This window comes from Anolis sagrei, chromosome Y (assembly GCF_037176765.1).
Source record: "Anolis sagrei isolate rAnoSag1 chromosome Y, rAnoSag1.mat, whole genome shotgun sequence".
Classification (NCBI taxonomy): Eukaryota; Metazoa; Chordata; class Lepidosauria; order Squamata; family Dactyloidae; genus Anolis; species Anolis sagrei.
In genome coordinates, this window is record NC_090035.1 from 11916456 (window position 1) to 11926842 (window position 10387).

The window sequence follows — 10387 nt, forward strand, 5'->3', positions numbered from 1 at the left end:
TCCTACTTGACAGATGCAACTGTCTTTCGGGTTGCAAAGGTCGACAACAGGCTACACACAATTGGTTGGAAACCCACTCCAACCTGGGCTGGCTTCGAACTCATGGCTTTTTGGTCAGAGTGATCTTAATGCAGCTGACACTCAGCCAGCTGTGCCACAATCCCGGTGTTGTAATGTATTTAAAAACACAAACAAACTTTTAAAACTTGGAATTATACTAAATGTCCTTTGACCAGTAGCTGGCCACTTGGAGTGCCTCTAGTGTTGCTATAAGTAGGTCCTCCATTGTGCGTGTGGCATGAGAGAAGCCTACCCACAGGATAGTAACACATCTGGGTGTCTCCTGGGAAACGTCTTTGTAGATGGCTGATTCTCTCACAACCAGAAGTGACTTGCAGCATGCAACCAAACAAACAAACAGAAAAACGCTGAAATGCATTTTAAAATGCTGCAAGGCATTGCAACTCAGGAGACATCATTTTGCTCTTCCGCATTTTCCTCCCCAAGAGTCTCACTTTTATGAACGAGGAGCAAAATGAGGCATTACTGTCCCAAATAAAAACTTGCCTCCCCAAAAATGAAATTCTCCATCTTTTCCCAAATTTCCAGCATTGATACATTATTCTTGCTGTCTTCATCGCCCCATGGCCACTTTGGTTGTCCTTTTCTTTGGATCTTTAAATTGATGTATGAAGTTACCAAACTGCTAGAAATCTGGGGACTGAAGGAAACTGGGCGTCAAGGGGCAGAATTAATACTCACCTCTGTTCCCATCACCTTGCCATAAATGTCCTTAGGATAATTATATACTGCTTGGGTTAAAGTCTGCTTCATTTCTGCAGCTAAAGCAATCAGTCCAGTTTGCAGAACGAGTGCGGTGGTGATTTCCAATTTGTCGATGAGTAACAGGAAACCAGGCTTGGAACCCACACCTGGCAGTCCTATCATGCTTTCGATTTCATCTCACCTATGAAGAGTGTTTTTTTTTCCAGACACAGAATTTAGTTTCCTTCTTGGCGAGGACTTGGAGGGTAAGCATTTCCTGCTTTTACTCTCTCTGAATGCTGAATGCCTGTTTCCAATTCTTCCCCTGAAAGTAGATCTTGCTATTTACTTGGTGAAGGTGTCAGTCTTCACTTGAGTTTTTCATTTTCATACAAATAATCTCTAGGCTTTTTTATTCTCCCATGTTGGAGATTAAGATAACCCTGTAGGCACCAGATTTAATCTGGGACATTAAGAAGGGTCAGGCCCAGTGATTACTGCGATGGGAGACCACCTGATGCTCCAATCATTGCTTCTTAAATTGTGGATCCCAATTCTAATTGAAGGAAGGAAGGAAGGGAAGAAGGAAGGGAAGAGAGAAGGAAGGAAGGACAAAAGGGAGAGGAAAGGAAGGATGGAAGGAGAAATAGGGAAGGAAGGATTAAAATGTGGAAGGGAAAGATGGAAGGAGAAAGAGGGAGGGAAGGAGGTAGGGAAGGGGGAAGGAAGGATGAAAGAGTGGAAGGGAAGGATGGAAGGAGAAATAGGGAAGGAAGGATAAAAACGTGGTAGGGAAAGATGGAAGGAGAAAGAGGGAGGGAAGGAGGGAGGAAAGGGGGGGAAGGAAGGATGAAAGAGTGGAAGGGTAGGATGGAAGGAGAAAGAGGGAGCGAGGGAAGGAGCGAGGAAAGAGGGAAGGAAGGATGAAAGAGTGGAAGGGAAGGATGGAAGGAGAAAGAGGGAGCAAGGGAAGGAGAGGAAAAAAGGGAAGAAAAGACAAAAGAGAAGGAAGGGTGGAAGGGTGGAAGGGAAGGATGGAAGGAGAAAGAGGGAGCGAGGGAAGGAGTGGGGGAAGAAGGAAAGGGTGGAAGGGAAGGATGGAAGGAGAAAGAGGGAACAAGGGAAGGAGGGGGGAAAGGGAAAGAAGGAAAGGGTGGAAGGGAAGGATGGAAGGAGAAAAAGGGAGCGAGGGAAGTAGGGGGAAGGAAGGATGAAAGGGTAGAAGGGAAGGATGGAAAGAGAAAGGGAAGGAGGGAGGAAAAAGCAAAGGAAGGAAAGACAATAGGGAAAGAAGGAAGGAAAGATGAAAGGGAGGAAGGGAAGGATGGAAGGAGAAAGGGCGTAAGGAAAGGAGGGAGGGAAGAGGGAAGGAAGGAAGGGCTTAAGGGAAAGATGGATGGATGGAAGGAAGGAAGGATAAAGGAAAGAGAGAAGGAAGGAAAGACAAAGGGGAAGGAAGGAGAAAGAGGGAAGGAAGGATGAAAGACTGGAAGGGAAGGAGGGAAGGAGAAAGAGGGAGGGAAGGGAAGGAGGTAAGGAGGAAGGAAAGAGAGGAGCAACCCACAGTTTCTAGAGTCCCTTTAGCTCAATCTTGGAGTATCCAAAATTTAGCAAAATAAAGGTTGCCTGAATGTCACCTAATGGCTGTTTTAGCCATTGACACAAATGTGTTGTGTAGCGTTTACACTACACTCTATAGAAGATGCTCAAGTCGTGCTTCATAAAAAGGGAAATCAGCCTGCTTTGGAGATGCTGAATTGTTATAAATATATGTAGATACAGGTAGATATAGTATACATTTCTCAGGCCAAATGGGGTCCCGGATGGAAAAGTTTAAGAAGTCCTGCTCTAGACTGTGTTTCAGAGGAAGGAACTGGCAAAACTACCTCTGAAGATTCTTTTCTTGCCTTAAGTCAACAGAATATGGGAGATTTCAGCAGATAATGCGATCTGAATTGGGTCACTTTTATATTTTTGACATTGTGCTTTTGTGATCCTAGAATTCTTCTAAAAATACCTCAAAACACATGGGAACCACAGAGGTTTGATTTTCCCAGAGGAGCTGTATCTGTTTGTAGGGCTTGGTCATTCTTAACTTTTCCTTTCTCTTTGTCCTGTAATGTTGTCCTTGTCTCCACCTCCTCATTCCCATTATCTACAATACTGAAAGTAGAATGGCAGCTGCATTGTTTGAAGACGACTATTTGGTAAGCAGAAAAAAATAGTTTGGAAACATGTTTCTCCTACCTGAAATTCTAAGTTTTCTCTGTCTCCCTTGTTTTGTCTTTGCTTCCGCTGTCTGTTCCCTTCTCTTCACCCCCATTGTCTACAATACTGAAAGAGACTGCAAGGATTGGAGATAAGACTATATGAGTCAGAAACATCTGGTGAGCAGAAAGGTTGTTTAGAGAGTGAAATTCTAGGGTTTCTTTCCCTTCTCCACCTTTCTTTTTGTCACTTGTTTGTGTACAGTCCTTCCCGGCTTTCTCCTATGAATTGAATCAATATAGAATCCCAGAGTTGGAAGAAACCCTAGAGATGATCACCCTAGCTCTAGCATGCAAGAAGCCACCATCCAAGCACTCCCAACAGATAGCCATCCAGCCTCTGTTTAAAAGTTCAAAAAGAGGTGGATTCCACCAGCAAATATTGTTGGGCGAGTGGGCTTATTAACAAAACACCTTCCTGCAGAAGAACTCATTAGCACCAGTAGCCCAAAGTGATAAAAAGAACCAAAAAACACACTGTAGGAATTTAGCCTGTGATTGTCTCTTTGCCACAGGTTTCAAAAGAGGATGATCACAATCAGGACCCTGTCTGACTTTAATGATCAGGTTTCTGTTGATTCCCAGGGTCTATGAATGCAGATGGTGGCCTAGAAAATGCAGTTAGCCAAAATGAAACTGAGGATTTTGGGATTGTTGGTTCCCAAGGTACTCCCGTAAGATCTGGGAGGCCTGATGGACAATGCACAATAACTGAAGTTATAATTGACAGTGCAAAATAACTCCCCCTCCCTTGCACACCACACTTCCCGCTGACTCCTCCTCACGCACCTGGCTCCCTCTCCCCCCTCCTCTTCCTCCTTCTCTTTCTCCCCCCTCCCCCTCACAGCTCCCCCCACCCCGCCTCCCGGTCAGTGTGGTGGCTGTGCTGGGAAACATGGCATTGGAAGGGATGATTTTAACCAACCACGACCACCAAATCCGTGTGGGGGTCCTCACAGGTAACGAGCGATACTCAGGGCTGAGAGGGTGCATGGAAGATACAGGAGAGAAGGAAAGGAGATTGCGGGGGGAGAATATTTAAAATATTTTCAATAAATATTTTAAATTCATATTTATTGAAAAACCGCGAAACAGTGAGTCTGCGAAAAGCAAACTGCGAAGTAGCAAGGGAACACTGTATTCCTAAATGTATATGTTCCTATTCCAACATTTGTTCATTTTTTGGTGCTGGTCATCAACTGATATGTGTGTGTGTGTGTATGGGAAAAGGTGTCTTAGAATTGAAGAAATACAGCAGCAATAATACTACTCTATTTACTTGACTAATGCTCACCTTTTTTGGCTAAATGACCTTCCCAAAATTAGGATGTGCATTAGATCCATATCATACGGTGATCTTAATGCTGAGCCCAAGCAAAAGGGGAAGCTACTTTGGGAGCTCCTCTTTGAGGGACCTCATCTCTACTTTAATGGCCTCGGCTCAATGCTATGCAATTTGTCGTTTGGTAAGACATCAGCATGCTTTGGCAGAAAAGCCCAAGGCCTTGTAAAATGACTTGATTTGATAGCATTGAGCCAGAGCACTTATATTGCATTCAATCTACAGTATAAGAGGCATCCAAGAGTTTTCTTTTCCATTGCTGGAAGCTTTGGTGTCCTAACACTTTGGTTTTTGAAGAAGGAATTATAAGCAGGCAGCAACTGCAATGGCCAAATGACAAAGGGGACACTGCATGTTACATTCCTCCAGGCATTGAAGACCTCTCCAAGATGTTGAACTCCATGCTGTTTTGGATGGAGAAGGTTCAGCACCTTGGACAGCTTTTAGAAAGTTCAAACCAGGGGTCCTCAAACTAAGGTCCGAGGGCTGGATATGGCCCTCCAAGGTCATTTACCCAACCCTCACTCAGAGTCAGCCTAAGTCTGAAACAACTTGAAAGCACACAACAACAACAACAACAATCCTATCTCATCAGCCGGAAGCAGGTCTACAATTCCCATTGAAATGCTAATAAGTTTATATTTGTTAAAATAGTTCTTCGTTTTAATTATTGTTTTGTTTTCAAGTGGGTTTTTTTGCACTAAAAATGAGATATGTTCAGTGTGCATAGGAATTCATACATGCTTTTCTCAAATTATAATCCAGCCCTCCAACAGTTTGAGGGACTGTGACCTGGCCCTCTGTTTAAAAGGTTTGAGGACCCCTGGTTCAAACTAAAACCCAGAACTGATCCCCTGCTGACACTGGAAGCACTCATTGCTTCTGGACTTTGTTTTGCTTGAATGTGACTTTGTTGGATCTTGCAGGAGGAAGAGAAAGTAGCAGACCGTGGAGACCTGGTTGAGTTTGATCGTGGCTTGTACAAGCATTATGGGGTGGCCGTGGACAGCAAACATGTGGTCCACCTCACAAGTAAGTATTTCTCTACACTGAGTAGATGAAGGAGGACTGAATGAAAGGGGAAGCTCATCCAGTGGAAAAGTAGAAATAATACAGAAAAAGCCAAATTGGTAATACACATCTTTAAAACTGAGAAGCTTTCTTACATTCTGTTATGTCTTCTTTCTTGAGGTGCAGACCCAGGGTCTTCTAGGTGCAAATTTTCATGCGCTGGCCCAAAGGCAGAGGTGAAAAAAGAACGCATTTCCCAAGTGGCATGGGGAAATAGGTATAGTGTCCTCAAGAAACGTGAGCAGGAGGAGGCCTGTAGAAATTCGAATTCGATCATCCGTGATGCCGAAGACATGGTGGGGATGAAAATGAGCTACAACTTGTTGGAGAAGAACTGCGAGCATTTTGCCAGAAATCTGGTCTTTGGAGTTCCAAAGTGTAAACAGGTGCATAGACCTCTTGTTTCTGTCTTGGAGCCGTGAGATTTTCCACATTGTCTGCCTTGAACTGGATTATAGGAATGTACACTGCTATATAATTCAGTTCAAAGTAGATAATCTGGATTTTATATGGCAGTGTAGAAGGGGCCTTGGTAGACCACAAGATGAACATGAGCCAACAGTATGATGCAGCAGCTAAAAAGGCCAATGTGATTCTAGTTGCATCAATAGAAATCTAGTGTCGAGATGGAGGGAAGATAATCCATGGGAAAGGGATCTAGGAATCACAAGCTGAACAGTGTGATGCAGCAGTTTTAAAACTCAATATGATTCTAGGCTGCATCAGTAGGAGTATAGGGACGAGACTGAGAGAATTTGTAGTCCTGTTGTCACTGTCAAGTATTTCGTTATGGAATCACCAACAGAGTAGTCTTACAGCTCAAGGTCAAGTCAATTAGTTCACCATAACAACATAATTCAAGGGAACAAGCAGAAGAGGAGCCAAATAAGAGTCCTAGGTCAATCCAATTACCAGAATTCCAAACCATAAAGCTGTGTCCACAAATCCAAAGTCACGAAGCAGTCCCGATTTCCAAAAGTGTCCACGAGTCTCAAGAGCATTAGGTCCAGCCTTGGTTACGAAAGCTGCAGCCAGCAATTAAGCAACACGCTGCAAACCCTTAAATGTAGAAAAAGAGAATCCAGCTAAACATTAGGAAGAACTTCCTAACAGTGGAATAGTCTGTGATGTTGTAGGTTTTTTCGGGCTATATGGCCATGTTCTAGAAGCATTTTCTCCTGACGTTTCGCCTGCATCTATGGCAAGCATCCTCAGTGGTAGTGAGGTCTGTTGGAACTAGGAAGAAGGGGTTTATATATCTGTGGAATGACCAGGGTGATACAAAGTACTCTTGTCTGCTGGAGCTAGGTGTGAATGTTTCAACTGACCACCTTGATTAGCATTTGATGTCCTGGTCGTGCCTGAGGCAATCTTTTGTTGAGAAGTGATTAGATTTCCCTGATTGTTTCCTCTCTGTTGTTGTGCTGTTCTAATTTTAGAGTTTTTTAATATTGGTAGCCAGATTTTGTTCATTTTGGAATTAACAGTCTGCCTTGAAGTCCAGTGGAGTCTCCTTCTTTGAAGGATTTTAAGCAGAGGCTGGATGGTTGTCTGCCAGAAGGGCTTGGATTGTGTTTCCTTGCCTGGCAGAAGGGAGCAATTGTATGTCCTGTACTTCTCATCCTGGAGTATCACCCTTGGGGAGCTCTCCCCAAATTAGAAAGCAAAGCCACATCTTACAACAAGAGTTCAAAATGGCGGTGACCCACAGCTAACTTGGCTCTCTTTTTCTCTGCACAGGTCGCACAGGCCGCTGATAAGGCAAAAATCGCAAGTTTTTTTGGAATAATGTTTGTGGCTGCCCTTGCCATATTCAAGATTTTTAGAGGTTGACAGAATCCGCATTAACAACTCTTGTATCAAAGGAGGAAGTTCAGAGGTCTACCAGTGTCCTCCTGTGCAACCCAGGCGTGAATCCTGTGTCTGTTTCCAGAGCTTACGCTTCCTATTTTTAAAACTCAAGAGAGATGTTAAATGAATTAAAAGTGCCAAAGACATGATAAACAATGGTCTGGATTTCTCCTCTTTTATTGATTTAGCATTCATTTTTCTGCAATCCCACTAAATTGGGGCCAACACCATCGAAGCAGAGGGCTCTTCCATTTGGTAGCTAGTATTCCCCATAAACTGAGCAAAGGAAAACAAAAGACCCATCACCAATGGAGTTAGATTCTCATCCATACTGCCACATCTTCCAGAAGTCCATCAAAATGTAATTGTGACCACTGCTCCTCTAGTATTAACTGTAGAAACATGGGTTTGTTCATCTCCTCTTCAGAGAATGTTTAGGAAGAGGCCTTTTGCTGTGTGTCTTGAAGTCACTTCTGAGTTATGGCAACTATTTATTTATTTTCAGCTTTTATATTCCGCCCTTCTCACCCCGCAGGGGACTCAGGGCGGATTACAGTGTACACATATATGGCAAATATTCAATGCCAATTTTGACATACAACATATACAGACATAGACAGCGGCTATTTTAACTTTTTCTGGCCGCCAGGGGAGCTGTCGCTTTCATCGCCCATCTGCGACACTGATGAAGTACTTCCGCATTCCCCGCATGCTTTTTGCTGGAGTGCTTCCTGGAGTCTTTTTTTTTTTTTTTTTTTTTTTGGCCTCATAAATTAGTTAATTTAGCCTCCCCACACTTTAAGGTGGAACTTAATTTTCCTACTTGACAGATGCAACTGTCTTTCGGGTTGCAAAGGTCGACAACAGGCCACACAATTGGTTGGAAACCCACTCCAACCCGGGCTGGCTTCGAACTCATGACCTTTTGGTCAGAGTGATCTTAATGCAGATGACACTCAGCCAGCTGCGCCACAATCCCAGTGCTTGAGGAAGATCCACTGGGTAGTTTTCTTGGCAGGATTTGTTCAGATGAGCTTTTGTGTTCCTCTGAGGCTGAGAGAGTGTGACTTCTTGCCCATGGTCCCTCACTGTTTCTGTGGCTTTGCAGAGAATTGAACCCTGGCCTCTGAGAGTATTGTTGTTCATCCGTTCAGTCATTTCTGACTCTTTGTGACCTCATGGACCAGCCCACGCCAGAGCTCCTTGTCGGTTGTCACCACCCCCAGCTCCTTCAAGGTCAATCCAGTCCCTTCAAGGATGCCATCCATCCATCTTGCCCTTGGTCGGCCCCTCTTCATTTTTCCTTCCATTTTCCCCAGCATCATTGCCTTCTCTAAGCTTTCCTTTCTTCTCATGATGTGGCCAAAGTACTTCAACTTTGTCTCTCATATCCTTCCCTCCAATGAGCAGTCGGGCTTTATTTCCTGGAGGATGGACTGGTTGGATCTTCTGGCGGTCCGAGGCACTCTCAGAACTTTCCTCCAGCACCACAGTTCAAAGGCATCTCTCTTCCTTTGCTCAGCTTCCTTAAGGTCCAGCTCTCCCATCCGTAGGTGACTATGGGGAATACCATTGCTTTCATTGTGCGGATCTTTGTTGCCAGTGTGATGTCTTTACTCTTCACTATTTTGTCGAGATTGGACATTGCTCTCCTCCCAAGAAGTAAGCGTGTCCTGATTTCCTGGCTGCAGTCTGCGCCTGAGAGTAGTAGCCCAGATAAATGTGTTTATTTACAGTACACTTGATAGAAAGGCAGAGCAGTACAGAACAATTGGAAGATTTCACGCCGCTTACTCATTGGTCCTGGAGGGTGCTGGTAAGAATTCACAGCCCCATTGGACGAGGCACGGGTGTGATTCTGCGTCTGAGAAAACTAGCAACAAGGTGGGAAATTTAATAAACTGCTATTCATGGATTTGAAGTCTTGTGTCTGTTGTGAGCCCTTTCCAGAAACTGGGTGCATCTGGGAGGAATGCAGTTTGATGGGTGGTTGATGGGTCCTGATGGTCCAATCAATATTTTATTGATTTTGTTATCATTTTTATTATATGTTATGTTTTTAATTGTATTTATGAAATTGTGGGCATTGAATTTTGCCCTGTAAACCACCTTGAGTCACCTGTGGGTTGAGAAAGGTGGTATACCAATACATAAATAAATCTATATAATCTATATAAATAAAAATGTAATATTCGTTTGAAGGATTAACATAACTCAAAAACCACTGGACGAATTGACACAAATTTTGGACACAATACACCTATCAGGCCAACGAGTGACCATCACTCACAAAAACACTGAAAAACACAACAGAGGGGATTTAAAAGGCCAAAAAAGCAAAAAGACACTACAGTGCATGTGCAAAAACAACTCCCCCTGGCAAACAAAACACACAAAAGCATATCCACACTCTCTTCCAGACTACAGCTCCCAGCATCCCCTAGACCAGGCCCTTTAGGAGAGTAGGATGATCCAAATGCACTGCTTCCAAGTTGCAAGCTTTCTTCTCATTTCTTTGAGAGCATCCCAATCCCTGGATATTTCCAATTTCCTATTCCTGGACTGCAACTCCCAGCAATCCTCCAAATAGATAGATAGATAGATAGATAGATAGATAGATAGGATAGGATAGGATAGGATAGGATAGAGATAGGTAGGTAGGTAGGTAGGTCAATCAGGGGGACTGCTGGGAGTTGCAGTCCAAGGATAGAGAAGGAAGAAAGGGGAGAAAGAGGAAGGGAAAGAAAAGGGAAGGAAGGGAAGAGGAAGAGAAGGAAGGAAGGAGAGATTGAAAGCAAAAAGGGAAGGAAAGAGGGAAGGAAGGAAGGAGAGAAAGGAAGGAGAAGAGAAAGAGTGAGGGAAGGTTAGCCACAGCAATGTGTGGTGGGTACAGTCAATAATAAATGCCAGCAAGACAAAGGAGATGCCAGTCAATGGACAAAAGGTGTTTGAGGCACAGTTACATTTAATTGAGGATTCCCAGAGGGGTCTGGGTAGGGGCTAAAGATCAGGCAATATTTCCAGGGCTAGCCTAGATCATATTATGCCAGGTAGATATGGGAAATTGGGGGGGGGGGGTGATTTTCTGTGG

The 10387-nt window shown here is 43.9% G+C and overlaps 1 protein-coding gene across 1 annotated transcript; it reads left to right on the forward strand.

Moving 5' to 3' along the window:
* Window positions 1-972: 972 nt before the first annotated feature.
* LOC132780717 (phospholipase A and acyltransferase 4-like) lies at window positions 973-7452 on the forward strand. Its single transcript, XM_060784457.2, has 5 exons — window positions 973-1031; window positions 2939-2972; window positions 5301-5406; window positions 5566-5831; window positions 7186-7452. The coding sequence occupies exons 2-5, from the start codon at window positions 2940-2942 to the stop codon at window positions 7276-7278; spliced, it is 498 nt and encodes a 165-aa protein (XP_060640440.2). The 5' UTR covers window positions 973-1031; window position 2939; the 3' UTR covers window positions 7279-7452.
* The last annotated feature ends 2935 nt before the right edge of the window (window positions 7453-10387 follow it).